General features: G+C 41.1%; 1 protein-coding gene across 1 annotated transcript; it reads right to left on the bottom strand.

Moving 5' to 3' along the window:
- Window positions 1–7,094: 7,094 nt before the first annotated feature.
- LOC132583017 (vomeronasal type-2 receptor 26-like) lies at window positions 7,095–16,531 on the bottom strand. The gene is made up of 6 exons (XM_060254684.1): window positions 16,479–16,531; window positions 12,505–12,789; window positions 11,109–11,172; window positions 10,577–10,804; window positions 9,352–9,478; window positions 7,095–7,996 (listed from the first exon to the last, which is right to left on the bottom strand). Exons 1-6 carry the CDS (start codon window positions 16,529–16,531, stop codon window positions 7,095–7,097), a joined length of 1,659 nt encoding a protein of 552 aa, XP_060110667.1.
- Between the last annotated feature and the right edge of the window lie 1,262 nt (window positions 16,532–17,793).

Here is a 17,793-nt window from a genome sequence, read left to right as displayed (position 1 = left end):
CCGAGGTGGGTATAATGAGTACCCAGCTTGCTGGGGGGAAAGTGTAGATGACTGGGAAAGGCAATGGCAAACCACCCCGTAAAAACTCTGCTGTAAAAACGTTGTGAAAGCAACGTCACCCCAGAGTTGGAAACGACTGGTGCTTGCACAGAGGACTACCTTTACCTTTTTAATACCTGATAATATCTCCCCATTCTATACACTCCAACTCCTCTCAGTTGTTTGATATCTCTGTCCAGAGAGAACCATTCGGCATGATCTCTGTCTTTGAAAAAGTTCCTGTAAACACATCAAGGCTATAGTTCTTTTGATGCAAACACATCAGCATTCCCTTAGATATCATTTTTGGATATAAATATAAGCACACTGCCCCCATTACAGGGTTTGTGTGTTCCTGACATCAATATAAGAACATACGAGAAGCCATGTTGGACCAGGCCAATGGCCCATCCAGTCCAGCACTCTGAGTCACATAAGAACATAAGAGAAGCTATGTTGGATCAGGCCAATGGCTCATCCAGTCCAACACTCTGTGTCACATAAGAACATAAGAGAAGCCATGTTGGATCAGGCCAATGGCCCCTCCAGTCCAGCACTCTGTGTCACATAAGAGAAGCCATGTTGGATCAGGCCAATGGCCCATCCAGTCCAACACACTGTCACACAGTGGTAAAAAAAAACCCAGGTGCTATCAGGAGGTCCACCTGTATGTCCAAGGCACGAGAAGCCATCCCACTGTTGCCCCCAAATGCTGACTGCTTTCTCTTCTATGAATATATGAGACTGGTATATATTCCCCTCCCTCGCCAGCATTTCCCGCTACTACCTTTATTTGCCTCTGAGTTAGTGTGTGTGATTTTCAAGTGTACTCTGTGTGTGTATGCTTTTGCTTATATTATTAGTTCTCAATAAAAACGCTATTAGTTGAACATCAGCCTGGTTTATTTCAGAATGCTCTGAGGGAAAGGATCCCTGTATACAACGGTGGATATCCCAAGTTACCCACCTTTTGCTAGTTAATTCCCCCCATCAACTAAATATCAGGCCATTTTGAGTAACAATGGGGCTGCCACTGAACAACCCTCACTCATTACCCATCAGACAAAGAAACTGGACCAATGGGACAGCTAGCGTGGCCACTCCCTGTGAACTCAGTTCCTTGGCAGGAATGTACAGAAGAAGAGATCCCAATGACAAGCCATGTAGGGCTTTAGAGGTCAACACCAACACTGAATTGGACTCAGGAGCAGGTGGGAAACCAATGTAATTTTTTTACAACTGGGATCATAACATCCTAACATTGTTCGCTGACCAGTGGCTGCTTTATTCTTCACTAAAGGTAGCCTCCCCACCCTTTTCAAAGGTTTCCTCAAGTATAGCACATTGCAATAATAATGTACCGGATTCGCTTCAAGGTGCTGGTTTTAACCTTTAAAGCTCTACATGGCCGGGGCCGGCATACCTTAGGGACCGCCTTTCCCCATATATGCTCCAGCGAGCACTTTGGTCCGGATTGCAAAATTTGCTGGTACTCCCCAGTGTCAAGGAAGTGAGGCATGCCTCTGTTGTCTTTTTTTGTGGGCTTTTTCTTTGCTGATCCAGTGTTATGGAATAGGCTTCCAGAGGAAGTTAAAAGATCTGCATCTTGCTCACAGTTCTGTAGAGCTTGCAAAAGAGAACTCTTTAGAACAGATTTCCCTCTTCAATGTAATAGCAGTGTATGTACAATGAAAGACAGCATTTTATGGTGAAGGTTATTTTTAAAGCTTGTCTAGTGGTTATTCTGCTGTGTTGGAGGGTTTTTTTTTATAGAAACCTGTGCTTGTACTGGTTCTTATTGTTGTTACCCACTTTGGGTCCCAGTTAGCTGGGAGAAAGTGAGGCTTAATATTTAAGAGAAATCCAGAATGAAAGATCTAGAAATATCAGATTGTCAATTATAAGAACCGTTTCGTCTCCATAGAAGATAACTGCATTGGCTTTGCTGTCTCTGAAAGGTAAATACTTACATATATACAAAACCAATTTCAATGACATGGATTATATTACTGATATATATATATATATATATATATATATATATATATATATATATATATATCAATGATATAATCCATGTCATTGAATTTGGTTTTGTATGGAATTTTCTGCATCAAAGCCCAACAGATTGCATTTCGTGAAAGCGATGGCCCCAGGAGCTTCAAGAAATGTTCTCCACTGTCATCATCCCCAGCAAAAAGCCCAACCCACATCCTTTAGAAATTGAGATGTAACTGGACAATCCCCATATTTCGATGAGCTTCATTTGGAACCATGCAGTAAAAGTAAAAGGAAGCAGATAGTTTTCCATCTCTTGCTTCTGGGGTTAATGATCCATAAGTCAGCTAAAAATTAGTGTTCACATATATTGAACGAGTAGAACCACTAAGAATTAAAACCAAACACTGTTCTGGCTAATTTATCTCAGCTTTTAAACAAATAGGATAGTTTCTGGGGAATCCATGTGCTGAAGGTATCTCACATTGTCACATAAACACACGGAGATGCTTTATACTGAATCAGGTGACTGGTCTGAAGGAATTCCGCTTGTTTGGCAGTGGGTCCCCAGGCATTTATATATTTTTAAAATGTTTTGAGGATGTGTTATTCCTTTCTGCTGCCCTCCAGAAATGTAAATATTCTTCTTTGTGAATCAAGACATGCCAGATGGACGGCAAACAAGTCTTATTAAAGATTATTCTGAATGTGATTGAAAAGAAAGAGTGCTGGGACAGAACTAGGGTTCTTTTTCTCAACATCTTTTCCCTTGCACATTTCAAAGTTCAAGGGTGAAGCCAGGCCACGTTCACAAGAGAAATATAATAATTCTTTAGTATGGATCCTTATGCAACTCTTGAACTGGATGTTGATGGACAGCTATTTCATAAAAGTGATAAACTATCTGGAAAACAATTCCACCTATGAGGAGATCTCCCGGCTGGTACCAGTCATGGGGAAAGGAGAGTAGATCCTTCATGTGACACTTTGTGATCTCAGCTTTCTGTGAAATTGGAGGTAGAAGCAGCAGCACTAGTTCGAACATCGTGCCAGCAATGCATATCTTTCCTATGCCTATTTACAGCCTCAGCCAGCCTTCATCAGGCTACATGGGACACCAAAGGAAATTATCTGAAAGGAAGGGAATTCATCATCAAGGCGGGAGGGGGGGAGGAGCTGGCAACAGAAACACCTACTGCATCAGAGTGAAAATAGTCATAGAATCATAGAGTTGGAAGGGACCTCCAGGGTCATCTAATCCAACCCCCTGAACAATGCAGGAAACTCACAAATGCCTACCCCTAAATTCACAGGTTCTTCATTGCTGTGAGATGGCCATCTAGGTTCTGTTTTAAAACCTCCAAGGAAGTCTGACGAGCTGGCTTTAAAAGGCAACTGGCAAAAAAAGTTATCACACTGACATTTTGTTCTTCCTTCCAGCTACTGATGACTCTATGGTTCTATAACTATTTCAATACTTATCATCTTCTAGAATTTTCTGAAAGCCAACAGAGGTTTGGAATGAAGATCAAATTACAGTGATTTGGACAATCCCAGTGGGAAATGATTCATTTTGCAAACAAGAACCCTAGAAACTTTCATACCAAACACTTTTTTGTGTGGCTTGGAACACAAGTTTGTTCTGCTCCTTATCATAGGAAAAATGTAGGCACATTTAAGACTAGTATGACAACCAGGGGTGGAATTCTAGCAGGAGCTCCTTTGCATATTAGGCCACACACCCCTGATGTAACCAATCCTCCGGGAGCTTACAAAAATAGCCTTGTAAACTCTTGGAGGATTCGCTACATCAGGGGTTGTGTGGCCTAATATGCAAAGGAGCTCCTGTTAGAATTCCACCCCTGATGACAACCAAAGATGAAGAGGATAAAGTCATGATTTTGATAGGGAACTTGATGCAGAACTTTCAGTATATGTAGTCAATTTGCAGTACATTTATGCAGAAATCACAGTGAGTTCAGTGGACCAAACTCTAGGCATAGTTTTTGTAGACCACAATTTAATTTATTGAGAACATTCATTGATTCAGCCAGAGTTGCTCAAAATGGTGCTCTGTTTCTATTCTGAAAGGAGGCTCATTGCCCAAATCCTCTTGTATCTAGGAGACAGGTGTTAAGTTTTTTGATATGACAAAGTAGGCTGCTATGGAAATCCAAGCTGTTCCCCTGAATTCTGTCATGTCTCCCTGTTTGGTCATGGATCCATCATAGCTTTCCTGCAGAATTTCAGCCCATGGAGTTGACAGTCACATGTTCTGGTTTGCCAGGACATATTTATGGGATTCAAGTAGGCAACAGAAAAAGGATATTTTTGGAGTACCAAATAGGGAGTGGTATTTGGCTTGCTTGGTCAAAACATATATATATGGTTGAACTGCAGCGCAATGAATACATTAGCAATGAATCAGAGTTTCTAATAAAGAATATCACCTGAAAGATGTGCATTGTCTCCCTATCACTCTGTTTGGATAGCCACACCCAAAAGGAACTCCCACATTGCAGGTTTTCTATTGGTGACCTTTTGGTCTTTAAGTTCAATACGTGGTAGTAGAGATAGAACTTCATGACCTGGGGCATGCAGACTTGAAGGATGGCCTTTGCTGAAATGAGCTGCTGCAGCGGTTTTGCTCAACAAAGCAATGCTCTTGGCAGAGACTGACCAAGAGAGAGATCTTGGGGTCATGGAAGATAACTCACTGAAAATGTCGAGACTGTGCAATTGCAATAAAAAAGGCCAACACAATGCTGGGAATTATTAGGAAGGGAATTGAAAACAAATCAGCAACTATCATTATGCCACTGTACAAATCGTTGGTGCGACCTCATTTGAAATACTGTGTACAATTATGGTCACCACATCGCAAAAAAAGATATTATAGCATTGGAAAAAGTGCAGAAAAGGGCAACTAGAATGATTAAAGGGTTGGAACACTTTCCCTATGAAGAAAAGCTAAAATGCTTGGGGCTCTTCAGCTTGGAGAATTGTCGACTGAGGGGTGACATGACAGAGGTTTACAAGATTATGCATGGGACAGAGAAGGGAGATAAAGAAGTACTGTTCTCCCTTTCTCACAATACGAGAACTTGTGGACATTGAATGAAATTGCTGAGCAGTCAGGTTAAAACAGATAAAAGAAAGTAATTCTTCACTCAAAGGGTGATTAACACATAGAATTAATAAACAATGAAAAAAACAACAACACATGGAATTAACTACCAAGGGAGGTGGTGGTGGCTACAAGCAAAATCAGCTTCAAGAGGGGATTGGATACGCTTATGGAGCAGAGGTCCATCAGTGGCTATTAGACACAGCTTATCATTGGAAAGGTCTGTCTGGGGCAGTGATGCTTTGTAATTCTTGGTGCTGGGGGAGGGGATAGTTGGAGGGCTTCTAGTACTCCTGATGGCACTTTGGGTTTTTTGGCCACTGTGTGAAACACAATGTTGGACTGGATGGGCCATTGGCCCGATCCAACAGGGCTTCTCTTATGTTCTTATCAAGGGCAGCATGTTTCTTGACTGATCCTGAGATGCTTCTCAGAGGAAAATAATATCAAGTAGCTTAAAGAAGAACCTAGCTATTTCTCCCAACCAAAGTTCTTCTGTGGAGTCACATTGGTGTCCCCCCCAAACTTGTGAAATGCTTAAAACTAATTTCTGACATTCTATAGTACATTTCAAGAAACAATAACCTGTCTGGCTCCTGAGACAAATCCTCCCTTCCGTTCTTTTCACTGGTTAGTACCCTGATTTGACCTAGTGGACCATGCTCCCAAATGAGATCAGGAGGGTCTGTAAAATTGAGTTGTTTCACCAGACATTCAGGTTGAGGCAGCAGACATGAAAGAATATGCCCCCACAACAGTCAATTGCTTCAATTGCTTCAATTACTCCATGGATCATTCACATTTATTGTCTCCAGTAACAGCTGAGTTGTTAAATCGAAATGATCCACCACCTTTTTCTGGCATGGGCTTACTAAGCACTGAAATGTAACTGACTGCTGAACTTCCCGTTAGGTATTTTAAATGAGTCATTGGAATTCTTCCTTGGAATTAATGTTTTGTAGATTCAATGTTTTATGGAATGTTTAATTGTTTGATAAAACAGAAGGCATTCTGAGTCTATTTGCAGGGTATGTTGGGATATAAATCTTAATCAATCAATCAGACAATGTAAAGTAAAAAATCCCCTTCTTAAAACTTCACTACCTTTCCTATCTTTTATAAGTGTGCCATCTTGTTGGTGTGTGTGTGTGTTAGGACAAATGTAACTAAAGAAAAAAAGAAAGAAAGGGTGCAGTCAGACAGAACATTAACCGCAACTCACCCACGCCCCCCATGCGGAGTTAAAGCGGACGTCCAGACATTCACATCTGTCAAACGATGTGGAGTCGTTATCATCCCAACTTGCTCCGCATGAATGGCGCATTAATTTGACAGTACATAAAGTCCAGCCCTTTTTCAAAACAGCAACACAAGATCGGCTTTTTGTTGTTTGGACAGCTGACGCGCGATACTGCCTCCCACCCAGCAGACATGCACATTGCCAGATCATCCGGGAATCTGAAATGATGCTTCTGCTTCTCCAATCAACACAGGATCAGAGGGGGGGAAACGTTACCCCACTTTTCAGAACAGGAAAAAAATCTTTTTTTTTCAATGTGAGGTTTTCAAGATATCATTGTCACTGCCAATTTCTAGGAAAATAATTCCTGCCAGTGCCTTGGTTTGGATGGGCAATGTTAATGCCGGAAACTTTCCCCCTTCCCCCCCTGCCACTGAAGCAATGTTTGATTTCCCAGCTCCAAGCAGTTGGGCGCATTCTCAATGGACTCCCCCCCTCCCAGAAATCACCATCACCGTGTGATCGATCAACTGCGTTTCACTAACGGGACCAACTCTTTATACGACCATTCATATGAACATCGCCACATCATAATTTTCTGCCCCGGTCCAGAAAAAGGCTCTTCCTTCTCACTTTAAGTGGTCCATCTTGCAGCACCCAATGAGAGGAAATAGGAATCACAATGGTTAGTTAGTTTTTTCTCCTTATTAGTGCCTCTTTCCTGTTCAGCTCAGGTCTCAATACAATGATATAGCATTTGGGGGAAAAGATACAGCCTAGTAACCCAGCACTAGACACCAAAATAGAAAAGATCTCCACGGCTGTCATGGATTTCCCTTTGCTGCTCAGATAGGCTGGAACAAAAGAAACCCAAACACTACAAAAGATCAGCATGCTGAAAGTGATGAACTTGGCTTCATTAAAACTGTACGGCAACTTCCTGGCTAGAAAAGCCACAATCAAGCTGATGAGAGATAGAAGCCCCATGTAGCCCAAGACAACATAAAACATAGTGACAGACCCCTCGTTACATTCTAGTATGATACTTTTTGTCAGAGACTCTGTGTCAAAATCAGGAAAAGGTGGTGAGGTTGCCAGCCAAACCATACAAATGCTGGCTTGAACAAGGGAACAGGAAAGGATGATGGAGTTAGCCAGCCATTTCCCCACCCACTTCCTCATGCTGGACCCTGGTTTGGTGGCCATGAAAGCTACAACCACAGTAATGGTTTTGGCCAAAACACAGGAAACAGCCACTGTGAAGATGATGCTGAAAGCAGACTGTCGGAGGAAGCAGGTCACCTTCCTTGGTCGGCCAAGGAATAGAAGAGAAGAAAGTGAGCAGAGCAGGAGAGCGATGAGAAGTACGTAGGTGATCTCTCGGTTGTTGGCTTTGACGATGGGGGTGTCTTTGTGCTTAATGAAGATTCCGAGCACTGTGGCTGTGAGGAGGGAAAAACAGACAGCTGAGGAAGCCAAACTAATTCCTAAAGGTTCTTCAAAAGACAAGAAACTCAATGACTTGGGGATGCATCCATCTTTGTCTTTGCTTGGATATTGATCACTGCGGCATTTGATGCAATCGTCCATATCTGAAAGAAAGAAAATAAAAGATGAAGAGGGCCTATCACATTGATAGTTGACACGGGACAAATTATATTTGGTGCAGAAGAAATGTGGAGAACATTGTTCATTTTTACTTTTGGGGTTTCAAATGGTGCTATTCCAAAAACCCAGATACCATCTGGGTTTATTACAGCTATTATTGTTATTTTTATGGTTGTTATTGTTGCCATTGTTGTTCTACATTGCTTTTAGGTATTTATCTTTATGCTGATGCAACAAGACTTTGGTTTCTGATGCCAGTCTCCAAGTTGTACCAGTTGTACCAAAGTGAGCATTGCACAACCAGTAAGCTTTCCCAGTATGATGCTGAGGATCCCACTCATCCCTTGTCTTCATTACTCAGACATAACCCCAGGTTTTTTTTTTTATGGGGCAAATTGAGAAGATGTCTTTTAGTGGCTATTAGCCACAGCTTATTGTTGGAACTCTCTGTCTGGGGCAGCGGGGGGGCACAGTGGAAGGGCTTCTAGCCCCACTGGTGGACCTTCTGATGGCACCTGGGGTTTTTTGGCCACTGTGTGACACAGAGTGTTGGACTGGATGTGCCACTGGCCTGATCCAACATGGCTTCTCTTATGTTTGTTTTTTTAAATGACTGCTTTTCAATGGACCCTTCCTTCATACAAAGCCTGACCAGACCATTTGGTTCCAGAATCAATGTAGGATTCAGAACTTGTAGACATAGCTATGGGAAAGCATTGTGAATCCCCAGATGAAAGAAACTGAATTTGGTGACCATTCTGTAAAACTGATGGTAATGCAGAATAAGGATTTTTTTGCCATCACTCAGTTTTATTGAGGTTTCAGGGAAACCCTGGATGATGCCAATTTTTGACACTGCAAAGGCTCACTGTGTTACTTCTCCAGTGAACAATTTGCAGGTAGATTCACTTCTATCCAGCATGACTTCAATATAATTTATGACCATTAAAGTTTAGGGTGATACCTGTGAGTCATATGGGACTACCCAGATGGGTAATTAAAGTACCCATAAAAGAAGCAATCATCTTGGGAAAAAGACAGTCCTGAAATGTATTCCTTGTGCCCAAGTGATTTCATCAATTATTCTAGTCTAATCATTCAAAAGTATGTTGGCTTTATATCAGCAGACTCCTTGGTTGTGACGCATTGATAAGATCCTTTTCTAAACCATTTTGGAAAAGGTTTTGGATCTGAAATTACTTAGGCTGCCTATTGGATGCGTTTCACAAAATTAAAGAGAGGCAGAAGTCACCATAACAAGGCTTCTTTCAATTCCATTAAAATGTGACAGTCAAATCATCTGAAGTAACTGTACATAGTGATGCGTGATATCACCTACCTGTTTGGCTTGAAATCTTCCCTTCTGGGCATGGAACACAATCGTAGCAGCAAAATTCCTCCCCTTCTCTCTTTTTCTTATGATAGCCAGGTTTGCAGTAATCACTACACACAGAAAGGGGCACTGTCTAAAGAAGTTTTGGAAGAGAAACATTAGACATTAAAGTTTATCAGCTGAGATATGCAGAAAGACATCAGCAATTACGATCATCATGATATCATTGTGATATCTACAACCAGTAAAGTCTTCACCCACTACAACACATGTTTTATCATTGATATTATTATTACAATTGCATTTCTTTGATGGATCAGGAATATCTGGATTATGCAGACAACACATTGACTACACCACACACTGTCACCTCCCAGAGAATAATTTCCCCATCGCTGTCATATCTATCTGTCAAAGTTAATGAGGTTTTCAGGGGGGGGGGGGGCAATTTTTCACTATCTCAAATGTCTGGAAAATATGCAATTGGTTTCAATTTTTTTAAAAAATACAGATGTTTTAATAATAATAATAATAATAATAATAATAATAATAATAATAATAATAATAATAATAATAAGTTTTTATTTATACCCCGCCCTCCCCACCAAGGCAGCCTCAGTGCGGCTTACAAGCATGATATAAATATCATGATATAACAATAAAACAAGTAATAGAATCAATAAACAAGTGACATAAATAAATACAATATATAAGTTAACATTAAAATTAATCTAAAAACAGTACAATGGTGCTACAATCTCTGTTTGTACAAAATGGCTTGATATTAATTCTGGTTCCATCTTAAAAGGCTAGTTGGAAGAGGGCGGTTTTGCAAGCCCTACGGAACTGATCAGGATCCCATAGGGCCCTCACCTCTTCCGGTAGCTGATTCCACCATTGGGAAGCCTTTATAGAGAAGGCCTGCTCCCTGGTTGTTTTTGGTTTGGCCTCCTTAGGCCCAGGGATTTCCAAAAGATTTTGTGAGCTGGAATGCAGTGCTCTCTGGGGAACATATGGAGAGAGGTGGTCCCTAAGGTAGGCAGGTCCTCGGCCATATAGGGCTTAAATTTAAATATATATTTGAATTGTTTGAATACATGCTATGACCTGTCTTGAAAATGAGTCTAATAAAGCAAGAAAAAGACCACAATATGCAAATCACAACAAAAAAATGGCCCTCGGCTAACAACCTGAAGAGTGGAGGAACACCTAACAAAACTGAAACAGATACCTCATTAAAAACAGTCTGCCATACAATCATATTCTCATGAATGATGAATTTTTCTCCTTCAGCTGCATTGGGATTTACGTCTCCAATTTTCACTCTGTGGAATGACTTGTTTGGGAACATGACCAGGTTGGTTATATCAAATCCACCTCGCACTTCCCTTTTACCATTAAAAGACACTGCTTCTCCAGCTGAGTTGTTGAAGGTAATGCTTTGTAGAACACGGTGGACCTAGTTGAAAGGGGCAAACAAAGCAAAACATTGGAGTCTGAGTGTTGAGATATGCCAATGTTCTTCTTTCATATCATTTCAAAATTTCAAAGAAAAAAACCCTGTTATTTTTTTCAGTTGAAGAAGACTGACAGTACACAGTATTTTTTTTCCTACTCTGATTATCACAAGGAATACGAATGCACAAAAAGTTGACTCCAGATTCTGTATTTTATTATTAGACCAGAGACAAAAAGTAGGATATTTTCTCATCTTCTGCCAACATAGACATGGTAACAGAGACATTTTCTTGAATCAGTATTACCTTCCAAGTCTGGAGATCTTGAAGTTCCATAATCTTCCCACTATCTGTTGCCTTGGGATTGAATCTGGATGAATATAGTACTTGAATAGCATGTGCTATGGCATTGACTGCATTGTAAATGCTGTAGCTGTGACCAGTCATGTTCATTTCAAAAAGAGAACTAGGAAGACTCTCCAGACTCTCCTCCCCAGTGCATGTGCCACTGGTGGCCACTGGCTCCTGGGGATTGGGATAGATACAGTCAAATGCTTGCTCCCAGAACACCTTGAGAAAACCATTCCCTTCTTTCTCAAAGGTCCTTACATCTTGAAGAAAATTTTGGAAACCTTGAGGCTGATTTGAGTGAATTGTGAAGGAAAGGGTCCCATGGAAGAACTCGAAATCCCAGCCCCTCTGAAGGCTTGTTAGTGCAAAATCAATTTGTGGTGTCATAATCCACACTTTTCTTAATGACACATCATCCTTATAACTGGGATTGCCTAGAAATATGATGGTGCCAAGCATTATTAGGGCCATTGAGTCTCCATAGAAGATAAATGTTTTGGCTTTGCAGTCTCTGAAAGGTAAATATGTATTTAAAAATATATCAGTGAGATAATCCATATCATTCCAGTTGGGTTTGTTTGGAATTTTCTGTATCAAAGCCAAACAGATGCCATTTTGGGAAAGCAGTGGCTCCAGGACCTTCAAGAAATGTTCTCCACTGTCATCATCCCCAGTGAGAATCCCAACCCATGTCCATTGGAAATGGAGAAGTAAGTGGATGATCCCCATATTCAGATGGGCTTCATTGGGGACCATGTGGTAAAAGGAAGGGAACTGGTTTGCATCCCTCTCTTCTAGTGCAAATGAACCATACGTCAGCTGAAAAGAATATATGTTTTAGATGTGTTAAGGAACTCGTTGACTGCAAGTGACTGATTTTATATGACGATTTTGTGAAGGAAGTTGTAGATTTGGCAAGAGTTGATTCATCTCAGGTGGTGGTGACATAGGATGGTTGTTGGAAATCTGTGTTTTAAAAGCATCTCACACTATTACGTAAACAGATTGTGTTGCCTCATAATGAGTCAGCAACTAGAATAATGGCCAATAATGGCTATTTTGATTGACAGTGCCTCTCCAGGTATTTATGTTAAGGGTTTGTCACATCAACTAACACATAAGCATAACAGAAAATGTCAGAGATTGAATCTGCCAGTTTCTAAACAAAACAGATGTTCTACCACTTATCCCCAGAACTTCTTGACTTCTCCTTATTCTATTTCCTTGCATGAAGCAACTTTCCTTGTATTCATTTTTACTGACATTAACCCACCCCCCCATCTTCCTTAACACTCCCCAAACTCCCAGAACATAAATATAATGATTTTTACATCCTAATCACAGATCTTACCTGTGGAATCTTGTATAGATATCTGACATGTGGAAAGAGGTATCAGAGCTAAATCCCCCAATGACAGCTACTATGTTTTTGTGGACATCACATTCATAGTTAGGAACATATCGATGCAATTTATAGAGCAAACCAAGGGTGGTACGATAGGTCATTTTCATATCATAGCAGCTATCATAGATGTGGAACCCAAGAGTGATGTTGAACAAGAATGTGGGGTTTTGGTTGATCTCTTTTATGGCAAACACCAGAGCCAGGACATGCTGGTAAAATTTTATCATTGTACTGAAAACAGAGATATGAAGATATGAAAGGAATAATATCAACAGGGGGGGAAGTTTGAGAGATTAATGTTTTGTTACGTATTGGAAGAAAAATTCTGAAGGAGTTTAATTGTGAGCAGGTCAGTGTGGTTGTGTGTGTTACTATACATGTTTGAACATTAAAAGATAATACAGCAAAAAAAGCCTGGCATTTGAATAGCAACACTTATTGAGATATATTTTCAACTCACTGTTTTATATATATATATATATATATATATATATATACATACACACACACACACACACACACACACTACTCTATCATGAGCCAAAGAATAATCACACCCTTGGTTGGGCTAGGTTGTTATTAATAAATGAAAGAACACTACACAAGACAGTACGGAATACAGAGATAGAGAATTTCTTGTGTGGAGATTCAGATAAGGGTGTTATAAGCATGTCTCCATCAACAAAAGTTTGGAGAGTGTGTTAATGCTGTCTGCTGCTCTCCAGCTCAGGAAGAGTTGTTCTTTCTGGATGAAGACAAGTTTTTAAAATGACTAATTTTATGGACTACAAACAAGCTTTGATCAATAAGATTCTGAATATGATCGGAAAAGAGGAACACCGGCGGGGAGGGCCAAGAGTCTTCTTCCCCGTCCCCTTTGACTACCCATGCCCGTCAATAAACCTGTGCTAAAATGCAAGGTCAGGCAGAAATACCTAATAATTCCTTACTATGGATCCCTGTATAACTCTTGAGCTGGATGTTGTTCGAAGTTTATTTCATGCAAATGGTAAAATAAATGAGAAGCAATTTCACCAATGAGAAGATCTCCCGGCTGGAACCATTCATGCAGAACAGGGAGTGGATCCTTCACACCACACTTGATGGCCTCTGTTTTGGATGTAATTGAAGGTAGAAGCAGCAGCAGCACTAGTTCCAACATACTACCAGGAATAAGAATCCTTCTTGTGCCTTCTCACAGACTCAGCCTTCCTTCATTAACATACCTCTTCAGAGCAAAAATGATCTGATAGCATGTCTGTCTTCAAAAGGCAACTTCTGAAGAATTAAATTCATCTTCAGAGAGTTCTCCTTCCAGCTGTCAATAGCTGGATGGTTTTTATAACTATACATTTGCTATTTCTAGAATGTTCTCCAAAGCCAAGGGAGCTTTGAAGGAGACAGCAAATTACAGTGATTTGGACAATTCCAATGGGAAATAACTACTTTAGAAAACTTGGTACCAAACAGGTTACATTTTTGTCTGTTTTGAACTCATGTTTATTATGCATCATTTTTTTTAGCATTATTGCTGGGACTTGTCCTGAGCATGTTTGCAAGGAGGGTAGAATATAAATAAAGAAAAAAAAATAAAATCTGAAGTAATGCAAGCAAAGGGAGACAGATTCGTAATTGCTCTGATGAGCAAACTTGAAGAAAATGAAGCTGTGACTTTGATAGGGGATCCAATGCAAAACCTTCTGTATGTGCAGACAATGTGCAGTATATTTTATCAGAACTCATGGTGGTCAATCAAATTAACTCCTTCTCCAAGGTTTTTTTTTTTTGTAAAATGGTTTTATTTATTTACAAAATTCATCCTTTTTGGCCACAGTCATAAAAGTGACTCACAGCTTCCATTCTAAAAAGAACATCATTGCCCAGATCTATTAGGGTGTAGGGGTGTAAGATTCTAAGGCTTGTAGAGGAAAAATTGCGAATCCCACTGGTTCCTCTAAATTTTCTCCTGTTCCAGTTGACTCACTATACCTTCATGAATCCATCAAGGCTATCCTGCAGAACTTTGGTCCAGTCAAGGTGAAGGGCAGACACTGGTTTGCCTAGAGACCTTTATGGGTTTCAAGTAGGCAACAGAAAGATTAGGGATGTGGAGCTCAGGGTGAGAAAGCATGCTTGGCTTGTTTGGTCAAATCATAGATAAAACTAAACTGCAGCACTAGCAATGAACCAGTTTAACTAATAAAACATATCTCTTCCTAGATGTCTGTAGTCTGACTCTTTGTATACACAGATCGCCGCCCTCAGAAGAAACATTTTTTTCAAAAAAATATATTTCATTTAAATATATTCATCTAAGATATTTATTAGCTGCCCTTCTACCTTATAAGAACTGAAGGCAGCTTCCAATGTAAATAGTAATAAAATATAATAAAATGTGTAGAATATGTAAGACCCACAACTTAAAATCATAGCTTAAAACTGACATTAGGAAGAAGAATTAATCAAAATCTGTTAAGAATAATCTGTCTTCCACTGTCTTCTAAAGATCAAGACTGAAGGGGCTAGGCACACCTTCCTGGGGTGGTTGATCCATAATATTGGGACTTCCACTGAACAGCCCTTTCTCGTGTACAAATCAGACAAAAAAAAAGACCCTAGATCAATGAAACAGTCAGTAGGGCCACTTCATGTCAACTCAGTTCCTTGGCCGGAATGTGTGGGAAAAGATACTCCCATTTCAAGCCAGGTAGAGTTTTAGAGGCCAACACCAACAGTGTGAATTGGACTTAGAGCAGATTGGAAGCCAGCGTAATTATTGAAGGATTTGGATCACATTATTCTGATAATGGGCACGGACCAGCAGTCTAGCTGCAGTATGGTTCACTAGCTGAAGCCTCTGCACCTTTTCCAAGGATTTCTTCAAGTACAAACCAGTTTAGAAGGACCCAAGGAATGGATCATTGTGAGTAGATCAGAATGAGTTGGGAATGGGCACAGCTGGCGCCCCACCTGAAGCTGGGAGAAAGCCCTTCAAATCACAGGATTTCTTAAGGTGGTTTCTTAGGATGATTAGAAGCAGGAAAGGTAGGGAGGCAGTGGGGTGCTTGGATGACCAAGGGGTAAAGGGATTACTGAATGATGATAGCGAAATGGCTGAGAAGCTGAATGCATTCTTTACCTCTGTCTTCAATGTGGAAGATGAGAAGTGTTTGCCCACTCCAGAAATTATGATTTCAGGAGGAGTGTTGAAAGACATGAGTCAGATTGAGGTGATGAGAGAAGGTCTTACAACTGATAGACAATTTAAAAACTGATAACTCACCAGGACCGGATGGCATACATCCAAGAGTTCTGGAAGAACTCAAAGGTGAAATTGTGGATCTCCTGACAAAAATATGTAATCTTTCATTAAAATCTGTTCTCTTTCTGAAAACTGGATGGTAGCTAATATCACCATGATGGCCCCATGATTAGCTTAGAAATTTGGGGTACAGCCTTGGTCTCCGCTGACAACCACCAAAGAAGAGCACTGGTTTTGCTTTTAAATCACTGAAATGATGGCAGTGGAGTTTAATATGGTCTGAACTGGTGTCTTGCCACCTCCTGATTGATATGGGAGCTTGTTGGGTCAAAGTGTAGAAGGAAAGAAAAAAACACAAATTGAGTTGTTCATGTTTATTTATTTGTATACTTGAAATTGTTGTTTTTCTAAATTTTGAATATTATAATTACCATTTTATATTGCCCCCCCCAGTCGGAATAATGAGACAGAAACAGAAGTGGAATAAAGGGCCACTTTATTAACTTAAACGGCAAGGGAAAAAACATGGAGACAGATCAAGCCAGGGGTCAAGCCAGACCACCTCCTTGACCTGAAAATGGGTGAGCCCCCAAAGCCCCGGGTATGAGCCAACCCAACGGCTCAGACCCAGCCAGCCCAGCTACATGATCCCACTCACCAAAGCTCCACCATCCTCAAAGCTGTACAGCCCGGAATGTGGACACTCTCCATGTGATGGGAGCCCCAGCCTCCCCGGAGCCAACCTTGGGCCGTACAGCTTAACGGTCACCCAGGGAGGCCATTCACAAAAATGGTGCGGTGCCACAGGAGCTCACCAATCCCCAACATATTCCCAACAAAAACAGCCAGTGACCAACTAATTAAATGGCACCGCCAATCCAATTGCCAGCACCCACTACCCACAGTACAGGGTAGGCAAAAACACTCCCCTGAATTGGCCAATTGTCAGGGGGTGAAAAATTCCTACCCGGCCCCTATAAACAGGTGACCAGCTTTTGCCTGTACTGCATGATGGGCGGGCCGAGAAATTTTCTAAACTGCGTTGCAGGGGGCGGGGCTGGCCTTTTAAGGCCGCGCCTAGCCCCCACCGACCCTGGGATGATCCAACTGCCTCCATCCAACCAGGGAGGCAATGAACGGCGATTGACTGCTCGGCAGACAGCCATTTTGCATTCAAAAAGGGAATTTACTGATTATTTTCTTTAAACTCCAACTACCATAATGAACTCACCCATCTGTACATAATTTCATGATTTATTCAAGTTATAAAAATGTGCATTATCATCTGGTATGCTAACATAGTTGTGGCAACAGATAATTAGATTAAATTCTTGTATTCTCGGAAGCGTATTATAGAAATCACCCAACACTTTGTGTAAAATGACAAATTAAGCTTTATTGGAGAACTATTTTACAAAGTGATAACTAATATGCTGCATGGTACAGCATATAACAGGAGGAGAAGAAAAAAGCAGTTAGCTCACAACTGAAACCAGAATGCTCGGAGATGCAAATTAGCATCCTCAAACTAACCAATGAACAAACAGTACTTCACATTCACAATACCTGATGTGCTGTCAGGACCCGCGTGTGGGAGTAGGTGGGGTAGACACCTGCCTAGGGCGCTACCCCACCTGAGGGAGCCACCTGGCACCCCCTTACTCCCTTGCACTTTGGAAGCCTCCAAAGAGCGCAGCATTTTAGCTGCACCCGGCTGCTTTCATCCCAAAAGTGGTGGGCTGCCGCTAAATGCCGTGCTCTCTAAAGAGATTCAAGGAAGCCTCCAAGGAAGTCTCCGAAGAGCCAGGTCACCCTATGAGATGACATCACTTTGTTACATCATCGTGGCACACGCACGCATGGAATGACCGGGGGGGCACGGCACCACGGTCTGCCTCTAGTGGCAGAACCCCTAGTGCTGGGTCTGCTAACACAGATACATTTCCCTGTGGAGGCATTACCTTCCAAGGCTG

This window comes from Heteronotia binoei, chromosome 15 (genome assembly GCF_032191835.1).
Source record: "Heteronotia binoei isolate CCM8104 ecotype False Entrance Well chromosome 15, APGP_CSIRO_Hbin_v1, whole genome shotgun sequence".
In the NCBI taxonomy this organism is placed as follows: Eukaryota; Metazoa; Chordata; class Lepidosauria; order Squamata; family Gekkonidae; genus Heteronotia; species Heteronotia binoei.
The sequence above is the reverse complement of the archived record's forward strand: the minus strand, read 5'-3'. Positions and strand labels throughout refer to the sequence as shown.

What these genes read in the sequence shown, in the direction of transcription:
- LOC132583017 (XM_060254684.1), bottom strand. Translation starts at nt 16,531, where the DNA reads ATGGAGAGTGTCCACATTCCGGGCTGTACAGCTTTGAGGATGGTGGAG. An exon ending in AAGATCTCCAGACTTGGAAG is followed by an intron (nt 10,805 to 11,108) that starts GTAATACTGATT and finishes CCTTTCAACTAG; the next exon opens with GTCCACCGTGTTCTACAAAG. An exon ending in GGCAGACTGTTTTTAATGAG is followed by an intron (nt 9,479 to 10,576) that starts GTATCTGTTTCA and finishes AAACTTCTTTAG; the next exon opens with ACAGTGCCCCTTTCTGTGTG.